The sequence below is a fragment of the Carcharodon carcharias genome, chromosome 26, assembly GCF_017639515.1.
Source record: "Carcharodon carcharias isolate sCarCar2 chromosome 26, sCarCar2.pri, whole genome shotgun sequence".
In the NCBI taxonomy this organism is placed as follows: domain Eukaryota; kingdom Metazoa; phylum Chordata; class Chondrichthyes; order Lamniformes; family Lamnidae; genus Carcharodon; species Carcharodon carcharias.
In genome coordinates this window covers 21,426,916-21,447,416 of record NC_054492.1, presented here as the reverse complement: position 1 = coordinate 21,447,416, position 20,501 = coordinate 21,426,916, and the positions used below count along the sequence as shown (strand labels likewise).

General features: G+C 42.4%; 1 protein-coding gene across 5 annotated transcripts in view; it reads right to left on the bottom strand.

The window, feature by feature from the left end:
* Window positions 1–20,501, bottom strand: part of LOC121269882 (signal peptide peptidase-like 2A) — a 57,762-nt gene that overhangs the window by 19,986 nt on the left and 17,275 nt on the right. For 4 of the 5 annotated variants that reach the window (XM_041174955.1, XM_041174954.1, XM_041174957.1 and 1 more), the window contains exons 1-10: window positions 15,819–15,929; window positions 15,123–15,242; window positions 14,159–14,341; window positions 12,771–12,860; window positions 11,180–11,319; window positions 8,514–8,668; window positions 7,415–7,511; window positions 6,576–6,677; window positions 3,300–3,381; window positions 703–777 (exon numbers count right to left, since the gene is read on the bottom strand). In XM_041174955.1, coding sequence (XP_041030889.1) covers window positions 703–777; window positions 3,300–3,381; window positions 6,576–6,677; window positions 7,415–7,511; window positions 8,514–8,668; window positions 11,180–11,319; window positions 12,771–12,860; window positions 14,159–14,341; window positions 15,123–15,242; window positions 15,819–15,881 — 1,107 coding nt within the window. In that variant the 5' untranslated portion in view covers window positions 15,882–15,929. Of the gene's footprint in view, window positions 1–702; window positions 778–3,299; window positions 3,382–6,575; window positions 6,678–7,414; window positions 7,512–8,513; window positions 8,669–11,179; window positions 11,320–12,770; window positions 12,861–14,158; window positions 14,342–15,122; window positions 15,243–15,818; window positions 15,930–20,501 lie in introns of those variants that run through there. The other variant, XM_041174958.1, reaches the window with a different exon arrangement.

Here is a 20,501-nt window from a genome sequence, read left to right as displayed (position 1 = left end):
AACTTCCTCCCTAACAACACTGTGGGTGTACCTACACCACATGGACTGCCGTGGTTCAAGAAGGCAGCTCTCCACCACCTTCTCAAGGGCAATTAGGGATGGGCAATAAATGCTGGCCCAGCCAGCGAAGCCCACATCCCGTGGATGAATTTATAAAAATCCAGAGGGTACCGGTCAATATCCAGGGGACGTTGATTTATGGCAATTGCAAAAGAACCTGAAGTGACCCAAGGAAAAACTTTTTCCCACCCTCCCCCCTGCAACCACCACAGCTAGTTGTTGTGATCTGGATGCAGAATCTGAAATAGAAGTAGATTTAATCAATCAAGTTTGTAAAGGGAATTAGATAACTATTTGAGGGAAAAGAATTTACAAAACAATGTGGGTAAAAAAAAAAGCAGACTGGAATTAATTGGATAGCTGTACCAAAGAGCTGGCCTTGGCACTAGCGCTCTGGGCTAAACAGTCTCTGTGCTGTTTTGTGCTATGACTATATACTGTCCACTGGCCCCTTTAATTAAAAGGAAGTGAAACAGTGCTAAGTGTCAGAAACCAAAGTTAGGCAAGAACTAATAATAAAGATTTAGCTTAAAAACTTAGTCAGTTGAACAAATATTCCACAATAGAAGTGTTAAAATTTCAGACAAAATGACAACGAGATATGTGGGTTTCCACTGTACAAAGCTACAGAAGTAAACTTACCTTTGTGAAATACGGAGATATGAAAACAAAGAATACATCATAGATGAGCAGGAGTACCAGCAAAATGACACAGGACTGTAAAACAGGGAAGGAAGATTGACAATGTAGTAAATAGTTTAAGCTTCCATTTTGTGCCTAGAATTATAAAAGCAGACAGAAGTTTGAGAATATGCTGCCGAAAAATGTTTTTAAATGTCTACAGCTGCAGCAGATCAATCTCGGTCATTTGGTAGTACAAAACTGGGGTATTGCTGAATAAAGACATTTTGTCAAAGCTTTTCATCTTGCACTCATCAGGACAACCACAAGAACACCAATGTCAGGGGATGCAACAACTTTATACTCTATGAGAAGAGAATGCTGATTGGTTGGCAAGTGGACACTGATTGGTAGAGACATTGCCATGGAGAATGCGCCAGTTAATGGTGACTGATAGTTAGCCTTTACACCCTATCTTATCTATGGCTGGTTCTGCACAGAGTGAATTGGCCAAATGACTGGACAAATTGTTATAACCAGTTTAGAACAAGTTTTCCAGATATACAGTGAAGGGTTCCTTCATTTACGAAGACCATACAGGACTTGCAAATCAATAGCAATGTGCTCATTTGATATTGCTAGCCTATTCACCAATGTTCTATTTAAGGAAGCCATAGATATTTGTGCTGCAACACTATAGTGAGCTGGACCCACCGCCATTGTGCGAATCAGTGCTCAATGAGCTTATTAACTCAGCAACTCGCTGTTGAGTTCAGCTTTAACAACACCATGTATGCCCAAATAGGTGGCGTTGCCATGGGATCCTCTCTAGGCCCAGCTCTCAAACATCTTTGCTGGGTTCCACCTAACCTAACCTCCTACCCTTCACATATTTCCGATATGTGGATGATACTTCTGCTTTATTTAAATCGCAGCAGCACATAATTTCCTTGCATGTCTTAATGGGCTCCATCTTGTGCTCAAATTCAACTTTGCAGCCAGACGAGCAGCCAAATGAACTCCCTTTCCTGGACTTACTAGTTGAGAAATCTGCCAGGGGCTCTTTACCATGGTCTACCACAAGCCTGCCTTCACTGGTCAATACATGTGTTGGGGCTCTTACAGTTCCACATGCTATAACATTGGCCTCAGCAGCAAACTCGTAACTAGTGCCCGAGCCACTTGCTCACCATGCAAGCTTGATGATGAAAAAGGGCACAAAGGCATCCTGCAGGATAATGGCTATCCTGATCAGTTCATTTCGCGCTGTATATCATGCAAACTCAAATGGGTCTAAGGCCGTCACTTTCAGCCCTGAAAAAAAGTGCCCAGTCTACCTCAGATTACCCTGAAAGGGTAAGGTATCTCAAAAATTTCAGCAACAGGTGAAGCTAGCTGTTTCACACTGCTACTATGCAGTAGCAACATAAGCGGTACTCGCCACTATCAGGATGCTGCCGTCAAGTCAAAAACACCTCCTGTCTATCATACAAATGAGTAATGTGGTATATGAGTTTCAGTGCCAGTGTGATACTAGGTATGTAGGCCATACATCCCAAAGACTGGCACATCATGTCAAACAGCTGGGTACAGACCATACCCAACCAGCCCATGCTTGCAAATCTCAAAACAGTGTCCAACATTAGATGTTATTTCGCAATTGAACATTTGCTAAATAATCCTCAGTGTACTAAAAATATGCTGACAACCAATTTAAGATGGTCATTTGGGCTTGCACTGTGGTGCATTTGCGTGTACTGAAAGCTACATATATTAATACACAGGGCCCTGTTCTTTGCGGACAGAAAAAATATGTGCACGCATTGCGCCTGTTTCAGCCAAACAATAAGTGGCAGCCATTCACTGGTTCATTCCTCAGGGCAATGCCTTGAGCAGAATCAAGCTGCCTGGTTTGAATTTTAAACAATGCTTGGCAGTTAACTGTCAGTCACCATTAACTGGTGCATTCTTTATGGCAACACCTCTACCAGAGTCCACTTGCCAATCAATCAGCACTCTCTTTTCATCAGTAAAGTTGCTGCTTCCCCTGACATTGGTATTCTTGCGATTGTCCTGATGAATCCAAGACAAAAAGCTTTGACAAAAATGCTTTTTTTCAGTAACAGATCAATCTCTTCTGAACACCCCTCAAATAGACTAAGCTGCAGCCAACAAAGACATTCCCACTGAATTTGTTGAGAAACTACCCTCAAATCTGAACTGCATTTCTGTCCTACTAACCAGTTTAAATTCATATTTGCTCCCTGCCCATCAATTCCATTCCTCTTAACCAGCAGACTCCAAGGTGGTACCTTAAAGGTTTCTGAAAGAAAATGAATTCACATCAGTTGGCACCCCCGGGCACTTCATTTGCTTCCTTGACCACGATATTGTATTCCAAAATCAATGGCTGCTTCTAACTACTTTCTTCCCCGAAGTGTTTAGTAAAATCATAATGGTTTCCTGGTTTGAGAGATTTTTTTTTAAACTGTGGGAACTGAAGATTTAAGTTACTTCTTGCTTTGTATTAATGTACATTTAAATGGGCTCATCACACATTTTACAGAAATTCAATTTCATGTCAAAAACATATTATTTACCCTATGCCAACAATGTACCTTAAAATGAGGCATTTTCAGGGTCTTCATGAAGTTAAGGCAAAAGGCAACCCCTAGACAGTCATGTAGAATCCAAACCCATCTAAAATGCAAATCAGTAAACTTAGTAACAGTTCTATATTTAACACATTCCTTGATAGGCACAAGACCTTTGGAAAAGATAAAGAGCATACATTCTCAGGCAGACCAGGCTGCTGCAGTTTGCCAGGAGAAGCTAAGAATCTTTAATTTTCAAACAGCCAAAGGCAGCAGAGCGATCACACATCCGGAATGAGAACAGCTGAGAAGTTCATCTTTGGAACTTCGTATATTAGAAAATTAGGACAAATAATAACTAATAAAAAGCCAGCATGGAAAGTATTCCAACCCTGGCTAGCAAAAGAAATTAAGGATTGTATTAGATCAAAGGAAGAGGCGTATAAAGTTGCCAAAGGTAAGCATGAGGATTGGGAGCATTTTAGAATTTTGCAGCAGAAGCCCAAGAAAAGGATCAAGAAAGGAAAAATGGAATGAATGAGTGTAAACTAGCAAGAAACAAAAATGGACTGTAAAAGCTTCCATAGCTATATAAAAGAAAAGATCAGCAAAAAACAAACATGGGTCTATTACAAGCGGAGTCAGGAGAATTTTTAAATGAGGAATAAGGAAATGGCAGAGAAACCAAACAAAGACTTTGTGTCTGTCTTTACAGAGGAAAATGCTAAAAACCTCCTAGAAATAAATGGAGAATCAAGGGACCAGTGTAAACAAGGAACTGCAAGATATTAATACCAGTAAAAAGTTACTGGAGAAATTGATAGGACTTGAAAGAAGATAAATCCCCTGGATTTGATGGTCTACATCCCAAAGTGTTGAAAGAGGTGGCTGTGGAGATAGTGGATGCTATGGTGATCATCTTCCAAAATTCTGTAGGATTTTGGAATAGTTCCTGTGCTTGGAAGGTGGCAAATATAAACCCCAATATTTAAGGAGGGAGAAAGAAAGAAAACGGGAACGACAGACATGTTAGCCTGACACCAGTTGAAGGGAAAATGCTAGAATCTATAATGAGGTGATAACTGGACACTTGGAAAATAATGGTAAGATTGGGCAGAGTCAACGTGGATTTATAAAAGTGAAATCATGGTTAAAAACCTGCCAGAGTTTTTTTGAGGGTGTAACTAGCAGAATAGATAAGGGGGGCAGGGCGGAACCAGCAGATGTGGTGTATTTAGATTTTCAGAAAGCGTTTGATAAGATCCCACACAAGAGGTTAGTAAACAAAATTAGAGCACATAGGATTTGGGGGAATATACTGGCATGGATAGATAACTGGTTAACACACAGAAAACAGTAGGAATAAGTGGGTCATTTTCAGGTTGGCAGGCTGTGACTAGGGGAGGGTGGGGGTACTGCAAGGATCAGTGCTTGGGTCCCAGCTATTCATGTATCTATATCAATGATTTGGATCTAGGGATTAAATGCAATATTTTCAAGTTTGCAGATGACAACTAGGTGGAAGTGAGAGTTGTGAGGAGGATGCAAAGAGGTTTTAGGGGGATTTGGAGAGGCTAAGCGAGTGGGCAAAATTCAGGCAGATGGAATACAATGTAGAGAAATGCAAGATTATCCACTTTGGTAGCAAAAACAGAAATACAGAGTATTTCTTAAATGGTGAGAAGCTGGGAAGTGTCGAGCTTCAAATGGACTTGGGTGTCCTTGTTCATGAGTCACTGAAAGCTAACGTGCAGGTACATCAAACAGTTAAGGAGGCGGTAAATGGTATGTTGGTCTTTATTACAAGAAGATTTGAGTACAGGAGTTAAAATGTCTTACTGCAATTACAAAGAACCTTGGTGAGAATTCACCTGAATTCTTGTGTCTTGCACCATACATCAGTGACAAGAGCAATGAAAGATAAAGTTGATCCTATCTGATGCTGGCAGGCATCTCATACTCACAGGCCCCGACACAAACACTGCAAGTTTACACATCTGCTTTGCCAAGGAAAACAGCAAGTGACAATTCATTTCAGCTGCACAATTGCACAGTATTAACAACACAAAAAGCATGCCAATCAGCTCAATTGGCCAATTGTGTTATTTATCCTCCACAGGTGCCTCTCCCCATCCATCACCTCATCCCATCAATTTAGCCTTCCATTCCTTTCTCCATTTGCTTATCCAGCTTCTCCTTAAATGTATCTATGCTATTTATCTCAACTATTCCTCATGGTAGCAAGTTCTACGTTCTGACCACTCTCTGGATGAAGAAGTTTCTCCTGAATTCCCTATAGGATTTATTAGTGACTATTTTATGTTTATGACCCCGCACTGAGTGGAAACATCTCTGCATCAAACCCATTTATAATTTCAAAGATCTTTCTTAGGTTCCCCCTCAGTCTTTTTTCTAGGAGAAAGAACCCCAACCTGTTTGATCTTTCTTGGTAAGTATAACCTCTCAGCTCTATTAGCATTCCAAGTTTTTTCTTTGCAGATTTACCAGTGCCTCTGTATCCCTTTAACTGGCAATACTCCATGTGTGGTCTAACCAACGTCTCTACAAGTCTAATGTAATTTCTCTACTTTTCAATTCTCTCTCTAGAAATAAACCTGAATGTTTTGGATAAAGCAGAATTGTTTTTCCCCACCCTTAAATAATTAGGGGGAAAATAGATGAAAAATACTTCATCACCACTCTTAGAGATCATTTAGAAAGTTCTCATTCTTAAACTTTAGCATGCAATGAAAGACTGGAATCCATTATGATTAGGTTGACCAGCCCCCGAATGTCATGAACACAATAATCAATACATTTAACTTTGACAACCCAACATCAAGGGCAACAGTTAACACTGCACAGCTGATCTGCATCAGTGCCTGGCAGCAACAGCGCAGGATGTAAATATCCCTTACTTACTGTTGAGTTTAGTGATCTGGGTCACAGAGGGACAATTTCTATGGTGCTATATGGTCACACTGATGTTGGTTGAACAACAGTTTATCTCCCAGTGTTGCTGCTCAATCTAGCAATATGATTACAGGTCACAGACAGGATTACTACCAAGTCTTTGATAAATCCATGGCAATCTGATGGAAAATCTAAATGGCTATTTAGCATCTGCACAATTACTACAAACAGATTCAAACTTCGCTCTGTGGATTTTGTCCTGGAGTGTGCTGGATTATATTTTATAGCTTTTGTCCCCTCCCACTCTATACCATACTTTGGCACATTCATTTGGGGCCGAGCATAGAGCACACTGAGTTCATGTTAGATCAGAGTCTTGGTACCCACCTGTCTTCATTCCGAAAAGCTACCCAGGTTGCGGACACTGCTGTACAGAACACAGCAAGGAACAGCAAACGAATTTCAATACTTATTTTATCACAAGGGAACCTGAAAGATGAAAGATTAATACGTGTGGGTATACTTGTACACAATAAAGGCACTTACAACTTTACTCTTGTTTTGGGTCATTCGAATATTATGGGAACTTTTTTGAAGCACAAATGTTGGCCCAAGCCTATCTGCTTTTATTGTTGGCACTACAGCTTTATAACATGAGTAACAAATTTTTCTTGCAGCTTCAAGTGGAATAATAACATGCACCTGTATAAAAAGAAACAGATGGTTCCCTAGGAATCAGCACACCATTTACTACCTGTATTAAAACAGGAAGAGGCAGCGAATAACCAAATAGGCCAAAGGCCATTCTGCCCAAAATATGGTATATAAAAAAGCTTATCCCAGTTTCTATTTATTTTTCCTTCCCAGCTTGATGTTTAAACCAACCATGTCTAGCGTGCGCCAGAGGAACTGAAATCCACCACTAACAATTAGGGCAGCTCACTCTCCAAATTTATCATTGAGCCTCTGCTCTTAGAAAATCAATATTCTCCCATTCCATCGTGTAGCACAACACACACCTGGGCCAATACATCATAGATGCACCAGTTAGTTTTAATACACATCTAATAACATACTGTCAGTACTAACTGATGGTTGTACTTAAACCACAATTTGCACTGATGTAAATGATGCTTCTAACAAAGTGTATTAGGAGAACACAGGCAGGAGTATAGGACAATGAAACAAAACAAGCTAAAACAATAAATTAAAAAGTCATAGCTTACTTGCACTTCCAGTATGGTATTCTTTTCACTAGTGCAACCAAACAATTATAGAGACTAACAGCTGCAGCCAAAGCAAAGATGCCGATAACCAGGTACACTTGGGGAGAAAAGACGAGAAATTGCAGTTAGCTTTCCAGATACAGTGGCAGGCCCATTCTGTATTTGTTAGAATTTTAAAGCCACTTCTGTGCTCCAGCTCCCAACTATGGTGGAATTAATAAAAACCTGGCTGGCACAGCGAGTTTTGATCCAGCTGACCATCACCAGTGACTCAGCCTAGAGTTCCTGAATCTCAAGCTGGTGCTTGGTGAAGTGATTTGAGCTATTGCTTTGTCAAACAAAATGATATCAGAAAGAAAATGATGTTAGTGCTGTATAACTGAAGTGTCAATGTATCTCACCCCCTACAGCACTGAGGTGAGATTTCCAACATCAGCCATCCTATGACAGACACTGACAGTTTAGTGCAGAATTGGAGGCACTTGTGCTTTGTGCTGATATGGAGACTGTCCAATTCGCTTTACAGCCAGCAGGCAAAAGCAACATAGCCAATACAGATATGTTCTTTATTCCAGCTATGTATCAGTCCAATTACAGAAAATACTTCAACACATTTGAATGGAGTGTTTTCACCCCTTTCCAATAGAGGTTGGCTGTCATCTCAAACATTCATTTAGGGCAAGTTTGTAATTACAGAACAGCAGCACCCTCCTCGCTCTCACATCCAAGATAACCACCTTTCGCATTTCTCACCAGTGATACTAATCTAGTTGCCAAATTACAGCCACCTTTATGATGTGAATCTCCACAGGTCAGGAGCTGAATGGAATCCATCAATAAATTCAGTGGAGTCACCACATTGTTTTGGAGTGGATTGAAATGAAGGTGCACTGAATCACTACAATCCCAACCTTTTCCAAGCTAACTACTCAGTTGTCACTGCAATTCATCAATATTCTATAACCTTTAAGCACTAATTAAAAGAATATTTCAATCTTACTATCAGTAAATCACATGGCTCACACTGAAGGGAAGTTAACTAAACTTCTCTGTATGGGGTTTTCTTTTATAAGTGGATTGCTGTGCACAATGTTCTCACCTAGCCACTTGTAGAAGAAGTACAACAGAACAATCATTGCAGAACAGACGATAACGAAAATCACAACAGTAACTGGAGTCAGTGTAGCTGCAGATTCCTTGGTCTTGTTCTCTTCGTGTGTCTGTAGTCTGGAGTCAGATGGCGAATAACTTGTACTACATCCCAAAAAGGAAATAAGATTGCAAACTTTAAACAGTAACTGGTTTTAAAATCAGATCCTGTACTCATCATTTAACAAATTGACAGCTCGGGAAATTAACAGATTGAGAAAATACATTAAAAGATTTTACGGTAAACAGGCAATGGCTGTTTTTAAAGTAGCTTTACACAGTCTACTACAAATATACATTCCTCCACGACAAAAACCCAACACAAAAGGTGAATCAACAAAAGTTAGATTGCATTTGATCAAAGGAAGTGGCTTATAAAGGTTGTCAGATAAAGTGATAAACCTGGAGGATTAGGAGCAATTTAGAATCCAGCAAAGCAGGACCAAGAAACTGATAAAGTAAAAAGAGAATATGATTATTATCCTGGCAATAGTACTGAAGGCTTGTGCTCCAGAACTTGTCAACCCCTAGCCAAGCTGTTCCAGTACAGCTCCAACACTGGCATCTACCCAGCAATATGGAAAATTACCATGTCACGTCCACAAAAAGCAGGACAAATCCAACCCGGTTAACTACCATCCCATCAGTAAAGTAATGGAAGCGGTCATCAATGCTATCAAACAGCATTTGCTTAACAATAACCTGCTCACTGATGCCCAGTTTGGGTTCAGCCAGGGCCATTCAGTTCATGACCTCATTACAGCCTTGTTCAAACATGGACAAAAGAGCTGAACTCCTAAGGTGAGGTGAGAGTGACTGCCCTTGACACCAAGGCAACATTTGAGACCAAGTGTGGCATCAAGGAGTCCTAGCAAAACTAGAGTCAATGGGAATCAGGGAAAAACTCTCCACTGGTTGGAGTCATACCTAGCATAAAGGAAGCTGGTTAAGGTTGTTGGAGGTCAGTCATCTCAGCTCCAGGACATCACTGTATGGATTGATCGGGGTAGTGTCGTCAGCCCAACCATCTTCAACTGCTTCATCAATGATCTTCCTTCCATCACAAGGTCAGAAATGGGAATGTTTGCTGATTGCATAATGTGCAGCACAACTCCTCAGACACTGAAGCAACCCATGTCCAAATGCAGCAACACCTGGACAACATCCAGGCTTGGGCTGACAAGTGACAAGTAACATTCGTGCCACACAAGTGTCAGGCAATGACTATCTCCAATAAGAAAGAATCCAACCATCACCCCTTGATGTTCAGTGGCATTACCATCACTGAATCCTCCACTATCAACATCCTGGGGGGGGGGGTTACCATTGACCAGAAACTGAACTAGCCACATAAATATTGTGGCTACAAGAGCAGGTCAAAGGCTAGGAATCCTGCAGCGATTAACTCGCCTCCTGACTCCCCAGACCCATCCACCATCTACAAGGCACAAGTCAGGAGTGTGATGGAATACTGTCCTCTTGCCTGGATGAGTGCAGCTCCAACAACAAGAAGCTTGACACCAACCAAGACAAAGCAGCCCACTTGATTGGCACCACATCCACAAACATTCACTCCCTCCACCACTGACGCACAGTAGCAGCAGTGTGTACCATCTACAAGATGCGCTGCAGGAACTCACCAAGCCTCCTTAGGCAGCACCTTCCAAACCCACAACCACTACCATCTAGAAGGACAAGGGCAGCAGACACATGGGAACACCACCACCTGCAAGTTCCCTTCCAAGCCACTCACTGAACTATAGCGCCATTTCTCCTGACACTGGGTCAAAATCCTGAAACTCTCTCTCTAACAGCACTGTGGGTGTACCTACACATGGACTGCAGCGGTTCAAGAAGGCAGCTAACTACCATCTTCTCATGGGCAATAAATGCTGGCCTAGCCAGCATCGCCCACATCCCATAAATTAATTTTTAAAAATTTATTCACTGAGGGTGGTGAATCTTTGGGCTGTGGAAACATGTTCAAGACAGAAATCAATAGATTTCTGGATACTGATGTCATCAAGAGATATGGGGATAGTGGGGAAAAAATGGCATGAGAAGGAGATGATCAGCTGTGATCTGTTTGAAAGGCGGAACAGGCCAGAGGGGCTAAATGGCCTACTCCTGCTTCTATTTCCTATGTTCCTAAATAAGCAGCTACAGCAGAAAGAGAGCCACAGCCTGTATCATGGTACCCCAGGTCAGAATTTGGAGGTGGTCACTCAGTCGGTTGGGGGGAGGGGGTAGGTGCCTAGCTGGAAAAGGACCATACCCCTCTCCACAAAACCCAAACAGGCAAAACAAAATTAGACACTGGTATGTCAGCTCAGAATAAGAATCATTAAGGCAGCAAACATACCACAAAAAAAAAGGGATTCGACAAGTCACCCCATACTGGAAGCAACTACTCAATGTAGGAGTCAGGACAGTTGCTCAGAGCTGAATACCCATAACAAAAATATCAGTCGAGGAAATTGCTGCTTCATTTCGTAAACTGTGGTTCACGTCTCAGGCTCTTAAGTAACAAACCTCTTAGCAACAGGACACTGAACACCTGTACAGAGAAACAATGTCAAGCTTCAAATCATCTGATTTCAGCTGCTGCTTCAGTACCTTCCATATTCTGCCATCCCACTCCAGTAACTCCCGAAGGCAACAGTACCAACAGCGATAAGGAAGATGATCAGGATGCTGTAGTCAAAGGTGGGCACAGGAGGGGAATAGAGTGTGCCTGAAATGTGGTCCCCGAGCATCTAGAAGCAAAAATTACACAATGAATACAGGGAGATAACCAGTGAGACACTGCCCAGACTACTCTCTCCGGGGATCAGATATCCATCCACAGCTTTAAGTCACTTGAATTTTAAAAATTTAACCAAGCTAGGGTTATTTAATCTCTGATATTTAGACATAATGAGAGTCCTTTTGTGAAAGAAATCTTCCATTTCTCACTTTTCAGAGAACCTGGTATTTTAAACTGGACAGGGCAAGAGAAGATGTTTCACTATCCCCTCTTCCCCACTGGCATCTTGTTTGGGAGAGAGTTGATTAGGGGCCCATTTTCTTCATTATGCTGCCCAGGTTGCCATATGGCAGGATCCTGGTGTCTGCAGAATCAGAGCTGAATAAAAGGAGCCATGACCAATACTGTCCCCTCTGATCCAGGAGCGCAGGGGTCAACTAATTCAACACAGGGTTCAAACCTCACATTCACACTTTCATGGTTCAACAATTCACTGGTTAAGCTGCATGATCCACCTGGGGAACTTTTGTAACATAATATTCCCATTTAATCAAGACAACAACTACTAAAGTAATAAGATTAATAATCAAACACTTGGATTAACCTGGGATATCTGGAATTCCAATTTAAAATAAAAGCAGAAATTGAGAATAGGGTCATGATATCCACCTCAGGCAACTGGAAAACGTACTCAGTAAACATTATAAAAAACAATTTTTCTAATGAAGTAGACACACAACAGGGGCAGGGTCACAATTTTAAAAGGACAAGACTTTGTTTTAATTTGCCTGGATAGAACTGTTGGTAAATGGACAGGGTACATGCTTAGACAAGTGGATGATCAATGGAGAAGGGGTGGATTAACACACCCCATAAATCAACCCAGGTCCCATTTTTGATCGTCAGATTGAAATTTGGGCCTGGGGAGCACAATATCAATTTGCTGATGACACAATTGTTGTAAACAGGAAGAATCCTGTTCAGGTTAGTGAAACAGGCATAGACAGCAAATGCAATTTAAAGCGGAAACGTGAGAGGAGCAGGAAAAAACAGGAACGGCTGTGCACATGAAAAGATATCAAATGATGTGGGTGAACAGAAGGGCTTAGGGTTTCAAATAATCCTCTAAAGGAGTAAGTCCAGGTAAGTAAAGTCCTGAAAAAGCCACCACCCTGGTTTCATAAAACAGAGGCAGACAGCCTCTGAGTGAAATAGTAAATGAGAAGTTTGAACAAAACACAGACAAACTCTTCCTCCTCTCCTGGAGGCCGTGCCAGATCCCAGCTCATCAATGCTCTGGAAAGAAGCTTGAGCCCAAGGCTTGTCACTTCACAGCACAGCAAGACAGGCTGGAGGAAGAGTCCACCCTTTCAAGTAGAAAACCAAGCACTTTGTAACAAGGCTGAAAGGATACAACTGAACATCTTCTGATTGTTTCGCAGGTTAATAGCAAAGATTTACCTTTTGCATGGACAGTACATCATCATAGCTAATGAGGGCCACTGGAATGTTTGGCTTTTCAAAATCAGACAGATTACCTGAAGGAGAAAACTGAAACCAGACCATCCATGAGTGCAGCACACAGCAACAAATTAAACAAGCATTAATAATTATGGATACAAACATGAAATTTTAGATTTTCCTTCCTACAAAAAGTGAAAGCTGAAATTAGAGAGATAACACTCTCAGAGTCATGTCCATTCCTGCTTTTTCCTGAATCAAGGGTACGGGGAAAAGGCAGGAAAATGGCACTAAGTCATAATGCTCATTTGGAGAGCCAGTGCAGACACGATGGGCCGAATGGCCTTCTTCTGCACCGTAACATTCAGTGATTGATTCTGTGAATCCTTCTCCCACAGTTGAAGCCAAAAAGTGGAAACTCAGCTGCCCAGAGATACTAGTCAAACATGAACTTATGCATCACCTTTAACAGAATAAAACATCCCTCGGCACTTCACAGGAGCATTATAAAACAAAATGACACTGAGTCATGTAAGGAGATATTAGGTCTGATGAACAAAAGATCAAATAGATAAAGGTTTTTTAAGGATTGTCTTAAAGGTGGAATGCAAGGTAGAGACAGTGGCTTAGGGAGGCAATTGTGTTGAAAACAATGGCTTCAGCCTTCGCAATATTTAGTTAAGGGAAATTTCTACTCATCCAATACCAGACATCACAGTGTGATAATTTAACAATAGTGGAGGAGTGGAGGTGGTGAGGTAGAGCTGGGTGTCATCAGTATACATGTGAAATCCAATAGTGTGATTTCAGATAATGTCACCAAAACGTTCTAAGCATCAACACTTTTAGTAAATACAAAATACTGTGGAAATTTGAGGGAACAAAAAGATGAATCCTTCCAGGTCCAGACAAGAGCATGAAGTGGCACCGAAACAGTCATCGATGTATCGGAAAGACTTGTGGGAGGGGGCTTGTGTAGGATTGAAACAGAATGTTCCACATACCCCACAAAAAGACAGGTGTAACTGGGGCCCAAGCAGGTACCCATAGCAAACTGGAGGAACAGCGCCTGGCCTTCCAATTAGGCACTTTACTGCCTTCTGGACTTAACATTAAGTTCAGCAACTTTAGACCATGAACTCTGTCCTCCATTTTGATCTTTTCATTTTTTTCCCCCTAACAGTAGGTAAATGAAGTGGAGGGACAGATCGGTCACGATCTAATAGAATAATGGAACAGGCTCGATGGACTGTTCCTCCTTTACAAAAAGGAGACTACAACCAGCTTGTTAGCATAAATTAACTATTTTACATTCATCCAACTTTGACAGAAGTTCAGGCCACCTGTGCCATGCGCTGACTGTGGGCCACCCGCGCATATACACTTACTATTCTATCCACAGTCGCAACCAGCAGCGCTTTAGCAAAATTCCTCTGGGCAATCTGTGCCTTCCTTATGAATGTGCAGTTCCCCCTCATCACCACAAGAAGCTTGTCCTTTATACCCTCTGCAGGCACATCTGTCCAGTTACAGAGTTTGGTGCTGGTCAGGATTTTTAGCTGGAACTCAGTCTAAAGAGAAAAAAATAAATATAACCATGAACACTGGATAAGTCCTCAAGTTCTGAAAGTCACAATGAAGCCTGAAATTCACAGAAGACAATGATAGTATCCTCCGGACAAGAGGTCCTGTCAGCTAATGCACAGGGATTTATATCTGATTGGTGGGTTAATAAAACAATGAAACTTGACGAATGACAAGATTCTGGTCTGAATGTGAAACAATCTACAAAAGCTAAATTGCTGAGTGTTAAGTTACCACAAAACTGCCCTCATCTGCATCACCAAGAAGCAAAATCAACAGGACAAGTTTTTAAGTTTACTCATCTGTTCCAAAGTGGAGCCAAAGACATCCTCAAATCAGTTCTTTAGGGCTGCAATTCAGCTTTCCTTTTATTTATTTGCTCATGGGATGTGGGAGTCACTGATCCCTTATTGTCGTCGAGAAGGTCGTGGTGAGCTGCCTTCTTGAACCGCTACAATCAATGTAGTTCCAGGATTTTACCTTGTAGATTGTGGACAGGTTTTGGGGGAGTCAAGAGGTGAGTTAGTGATGGGCATTGAAGTCTCCCACCAAGAGTACTGGGGAAATTACTTGCGCTTCTATATGTGTATATAGTGAAATTCTGGAGGAGCTTATAAATTGTATAAAGATCCAGCTCTATCCTTCACCACCTGGCCTTCTAGGTTAGAACAGGGGTGGTGGAGAGCAAGAAAAGCTAAACATAATACAAGGGAACCCTGCAATTTGCAGCAAGTCTTTTAGAAAACAATATTCCCACCAGTTACTTACAGCATTGTCCAGAGATTTTGGAAATGGCATCCATTTGGAATCGTACATGACACAATATTGCTTCACACCCAGATTACTGTCATTACTGACCGCATGGAGAATACCTTCCTCTGCCCATACCTGAAAAATATTTCAAACATGTTAAGAAGTCAGAGTCAAAGAGCTAATGTTCATAGTAAAAGATGCAGGAATATCTTTACATGAAGAGACCCAGAGACCAGGTTTCTCTGCAAGAGCATAACAATATGAATCCTCGATTATTGCTCCGGAACATTTCAGGCTTTGGGCTCTCACTAACCTGAGTGACCCTGAAAACATTATCACTGACAACCAGGCAGCTTCATAAAGCCCAGAGGCCGCCCCACCCACCCATCAGACCCCAGACCCCAGACCCCAGGCTCCTGTCCCTGACCCTGACCCCCCGGGCCCTGGCCCTTTGACCCCGCTCCCCCGGCGCCTGTCCCCGGGCTCCCGACCCCGCTCCCCGGGCCCCCGGCACCTGTCCCTGAACCCTCCACCCCCCGGGCCCCGCCCCCCTGACCCCGACCCCGACCCCGACCCCGCTCCCCCGAACCTCGGGCCCCGGGGTTTCTCGCCGCCCTCCCGGGTTCAGGAAGCAGCTCAAACCCGCCGCTCTCGTCCTGATTTTGTGAGCCGCGGCCCTGCCGCCAGTCCCGGAACCACCGCTTACCGCACCTGGCACACGCCGAGCAGCAACAACCCCACAGCGGCTCCCCGCCAACCCGAAACCCAGCCCATCGCTCCCACCACCTCCTCGACCCCTCCGCCAACACTGCGCAAGCGCAGTTCCGGCTGTGATTCTGCGCAGGCGCAAAGCTCAACTTTAAACGCCGCCACTTCCTGCTCTGTGACGTCAGCGATACCGGGCGATGGGGAGGTGCAATGACAGTGAGTGATCACAGCGCCACCGGGCGATTGGGAAGTGCAATGACAGTGAGTGATCACAGCGCCACTGGGCGATTGGGAAGTGCAATGACAGTGAGTGATCACAGCGCCACCGGGCGATTGGAAAGTGCAATGACAGTGAGTGATCACAGCGCCACTGGGCGATTAGGAAGTGCAATGACAGTGAGTGATCACAGCGCCACTGGGCGATTAGGAAGTGCAATGACAGTGAGTGATCACAGCGCCACCGGGCGATTGGGAGGTGCAATGACAGTGAGTGATCACAGCGCCACCGGGTGGTTAGGATAATAAACGTGGTCGAAGCAGGACAGCGTCATGTTAAATAAAGGCCCCAACAACTTTAAACTGCAGGAAAGTTAATATAATTCTTCGTTTCATCTCGAAGTACAGAATGTAAAAACGATGAGGGCCTTAAGATTATTTCATTCAGAACAGTACTCTAATCAGGTTTTATATGCATGTATGTGAATACATGGTAAACAAGATTGGTGAGTTACAAGCACAAATTGACATGTGGAAATATGATGTGGTTAAAACAGAGACCTGGTTCAAAGCAGGACTGGGTGTTAACTATTTTTGGATACAAGGTGTTGAGGAATGATAGGAAAGGAAGAAAAGCGGAGGAGTGGCGGGATTGAATTGTAGCATTGTAGTGCTGGAGAGAGGAAACCCCAGAGGGATCAAGGACAGAATCTATGTAGCTAGAGCTAAGGAACAAAAAAGGTGCAATCACATTGCTCGGTGTGGTCTCTGGACCATCAACTAGTATAAATAATGTAGAGAAACAAATTTGCAAGAAAATTACAGTGAGGTGCAAGAATTGTAGAGTGGTGCTGTGCGCCAAGATGGGAGGAGTGCACAGTTAATTCTAGCCCCAGTTCTCCACAGGTTGTAACAATAGATTAAATGTTTAATTCAACTACAAAACTGGCCAACTGTTACCCATTGATACTGCTATTTCCACTTGTTAAAAAGACTCTAACCAGGCTTCTTTTAGGAAACACAAAAAGCATTGATTTATTTTAAACCAAACTACTTTTTAAACCAAGTTAATAAACTGGTTAAAATACAAGTAGTGGCTTAGAAGTGTAACGATTTTCCCCTTTTATAAAAAGAAGGTATTTGAGCTTCCATAAACTCTCACACAAACACAAAACAGGACAAAACAAACACAGTCCCTGCAGAGGCTGGAGGATGGGAATGTTTCTTTTAAAAGGATAAAATTCAAAGAGATCTTGATGTTGTTGATCTAACAGAATTCTGGTCACAAGAGGTCTGGAAGTTCCTTCAGATGGATTTTTGGTGAAACTGTTCTTGATGACTCTTACTTATCACAACTTTTCAGACTTTCTTTTCAAAATAAAACAGATGAATTATCCTGATGAGACGTTACTGAGGAAAGTTTAACACAAAGGTGGGGCTGAGAGGGGCAAAGAGAGAGTCCTGTGCTTGCAGATTGCTTCTAAGGCACACCCATACTGACTTTGAGAGTCTTTAAGGACTGAGGGCAGAATTTTGCCCTCGTCAGGTGGGTGTGGCAGGTGGGTTCGGGAGTGGTCATGAAGCTGACTACCTCCCGTGATTGGGCCCCGACTGTGATTTCATACTGGCTGGCTAATTAATGGCCGACCAGCGTGAAATGCACGCTGCAGCACTCAGCACTGCCGGGGTGGAGGCGGCAGCAGCGCGAGCACTGAAGTTCACACGTGTGGGGCTGCACGCAGCAAAAGTTCTCTCAGGCACAGAGCTGTCTCAGGGAGCTGAAGATCTTTAACCATAAAAATAAAGATATCTCAAATCATGAAAACATGTCCCGTCGTGACTCTGTCACATGAGCAGGGAGTGTAAATAGGAGTGTAAAAAGTTATTTTTTTTAATCACTGGTTGAAACCTCATCCCGCCCGTGCCAAAAATGCAAAGGCTGCTTGGCCTTTTTGCCAACCGGAAGATTGGATCGGCAGCGAAAAATTTCACTCAATTAATTGATTAAGGGCCTTAATAGGCCACTTAATTGTCAGTGAGCGCACTGCTGTCTCTTGCACGTGCCCGCCGACCTAAATATTGTGCTAGTGTGTGATGACATTGGGACGCTCACCTGGCGCCGTTGCGTGTCATTTTACGCTCGTTTGGGTCAGGCACACACCCACCTGATAAGAGAAAAATTCTGCCCTAAGATGTTCAAAGAATACTTCTCTTACACCAGGCGTTTTTAACCAATCAGCAAGAGTCTTTAATCTGGTGACAGCAGTTCTTTGTTAACTTAGATATACAAAGGATCTCTTCCCCCTACTACCCTGACCCATAGTTTCTTGAAGAATAGCATATTCACAACCATGGATTAATACTGCAAACTTCAAAAAAAAAACTCAGGAGGGAGAATGTCCAAAATTCAATGTCCTTCAAGTTTTCCAAAAATGGGTTCCTCACATGTCACCACCTGTAAGGAATGAAATGCCATTTTGAAATGCGTTTCATTACAAAACATATAGGAAAACATATACACCATATATATAAAAAATTTAAACATGCACTCACCCATTCTCACTCACTCCTTATACAGAAACTTTGTTTAGTTTCTGATCTTTTGATTTCTATAATTACACTAACAAAAGTTGCCTTCTGGATAACGCATCAGCCATTACATTACCTTTTCCTGCAACCTTCAAGTTATAAAGCTGTAATAACAAACTGTATCGAAACAGTCTGGCATTCTGAGTCATAAACATTTCTATAAAGACCAAGAACAATCCTAGAGTTTCCTTTTCTATGGTAGAATATCTTTTTGATGCTGATTTAACTTTTTAGAGAGTATCCCACTGGCTTTTCTATGCCTGATGCATCATAATACGAACACATCTATCCCCGAGTCACTGGCATCGATCGCCACCTTGAAGGGCTTAGTGAAGTTATGGACAGACAATACCGATTCATGAGTTAAAATTGCCTTCAACCTTTCACTGTCTCCTTCATCCTCCACTCTCCTTATTACCTGATATACCTGCTCCCTCCTATCCTCCTCCCTACAATGTTGTGGTTTTAACATGCTGATGTGACATAGCCAATACTTTTTCCTGTGATCTGGGGTGTCTGTCAAATAATTAACTTTACTAACCCTCTTAACCAACGGGTATGGATCACTGAACCGTACTTTCAGAGGATCCTCCTGTATAGACAATAACACTAACACGTCCGCCCCTGCTTGTAATGTTCGGGTCACAGCTGCTTATCTGCCCATTCCTTCATCTTTGTTTGAGAAACTTTAAGATATCCTTGAGCCACTCTGCAGGCTCCAGTGAACCATTCCTGGAACACGGACACATAATCTAACATAGAGGATTCGTCCTTCTCTCCTAAAAGCATTTCTTTGATTAATTTCAGAGGACCTCTTATCTCATTCCAAAAATTAATTCAAAAAGCCTAAAACCAGCCGACTTATCCAGTGAATCTGAGGTAAAGAAATTCCAGTCCTTTGTCCCAATTCATATTCATAGCAATATGCTCTAATTATTGTTTTGAGAGTTTGATGGTACCTCTCTAAAGCTCCCTGTGTTTGTGGGTAATATGCTGTGGACTTTAACTGTTTTATCCCCAAACTACTCATTATGTTTTGAAAAGATTTAGATGTAAAATTGGAACCTTGATCTGACTGGATCTCCATCAATAATCCATAACTACCAAAAAAAATGGGGTTAATTTCTCTACCACAACCTTAGCTGTAACTGCTCTCAAAGGGATGACCTTTGGAAGCCAAGATGTCATATCCATAATAGTAAGGATATGCAGGTCGCCCACTTTCATTTTCGGTAACGGTGCCACACAGTCAACTAACACCCTCCTAAATGGCTCTCCTAAAACTGGTATGGGAATTAAAGGTGCCGGTTTGATTGTATGTTGTGGTCTTCCCACCATCTGGCATGCATGGCACATTTTACAAAACTGCACCATGTCCTCGCGAAGACCTGGCCAGTAAAAATGTTGATTTATAAGTGCTTGGGTCCTACCATAGGAATCTCATGGGATATCTGTAATATTTCCTGATGATATTCGGATGGTGCCACTACCTGAAGAACCACTGTCCCTCTTTGACCGCAGGCCTGTGAGGTGGTCTCCTCTTCCTCATCAGAATCCCACTTTTAATATAGCAGCATTCTGGAACTCCTTCTGCTTTAGCTTGAGCTGATTCTGCCACTTTACTTAACTCTGTTAACTCTTGCTGAGCCTCAGTTAGAGACAACTCGGTGAACATTTCCTTCAGATTCTCCAAATCCCCGAAGAAAGTCTCAGATAGCCAAGTATCTGTTTGTGATGCCAAATCTACCTCTGACGATGGAACTCGTTTAGTCACTGCTCGGGTCACTACCCAAGAAGGAAAAATTCCTGGAACCTTTTCCTGCAACTGCTCTGTTTCCTTGACTCCACTTGGGGAATAAGGAGTTACTCTTTATTTTGACA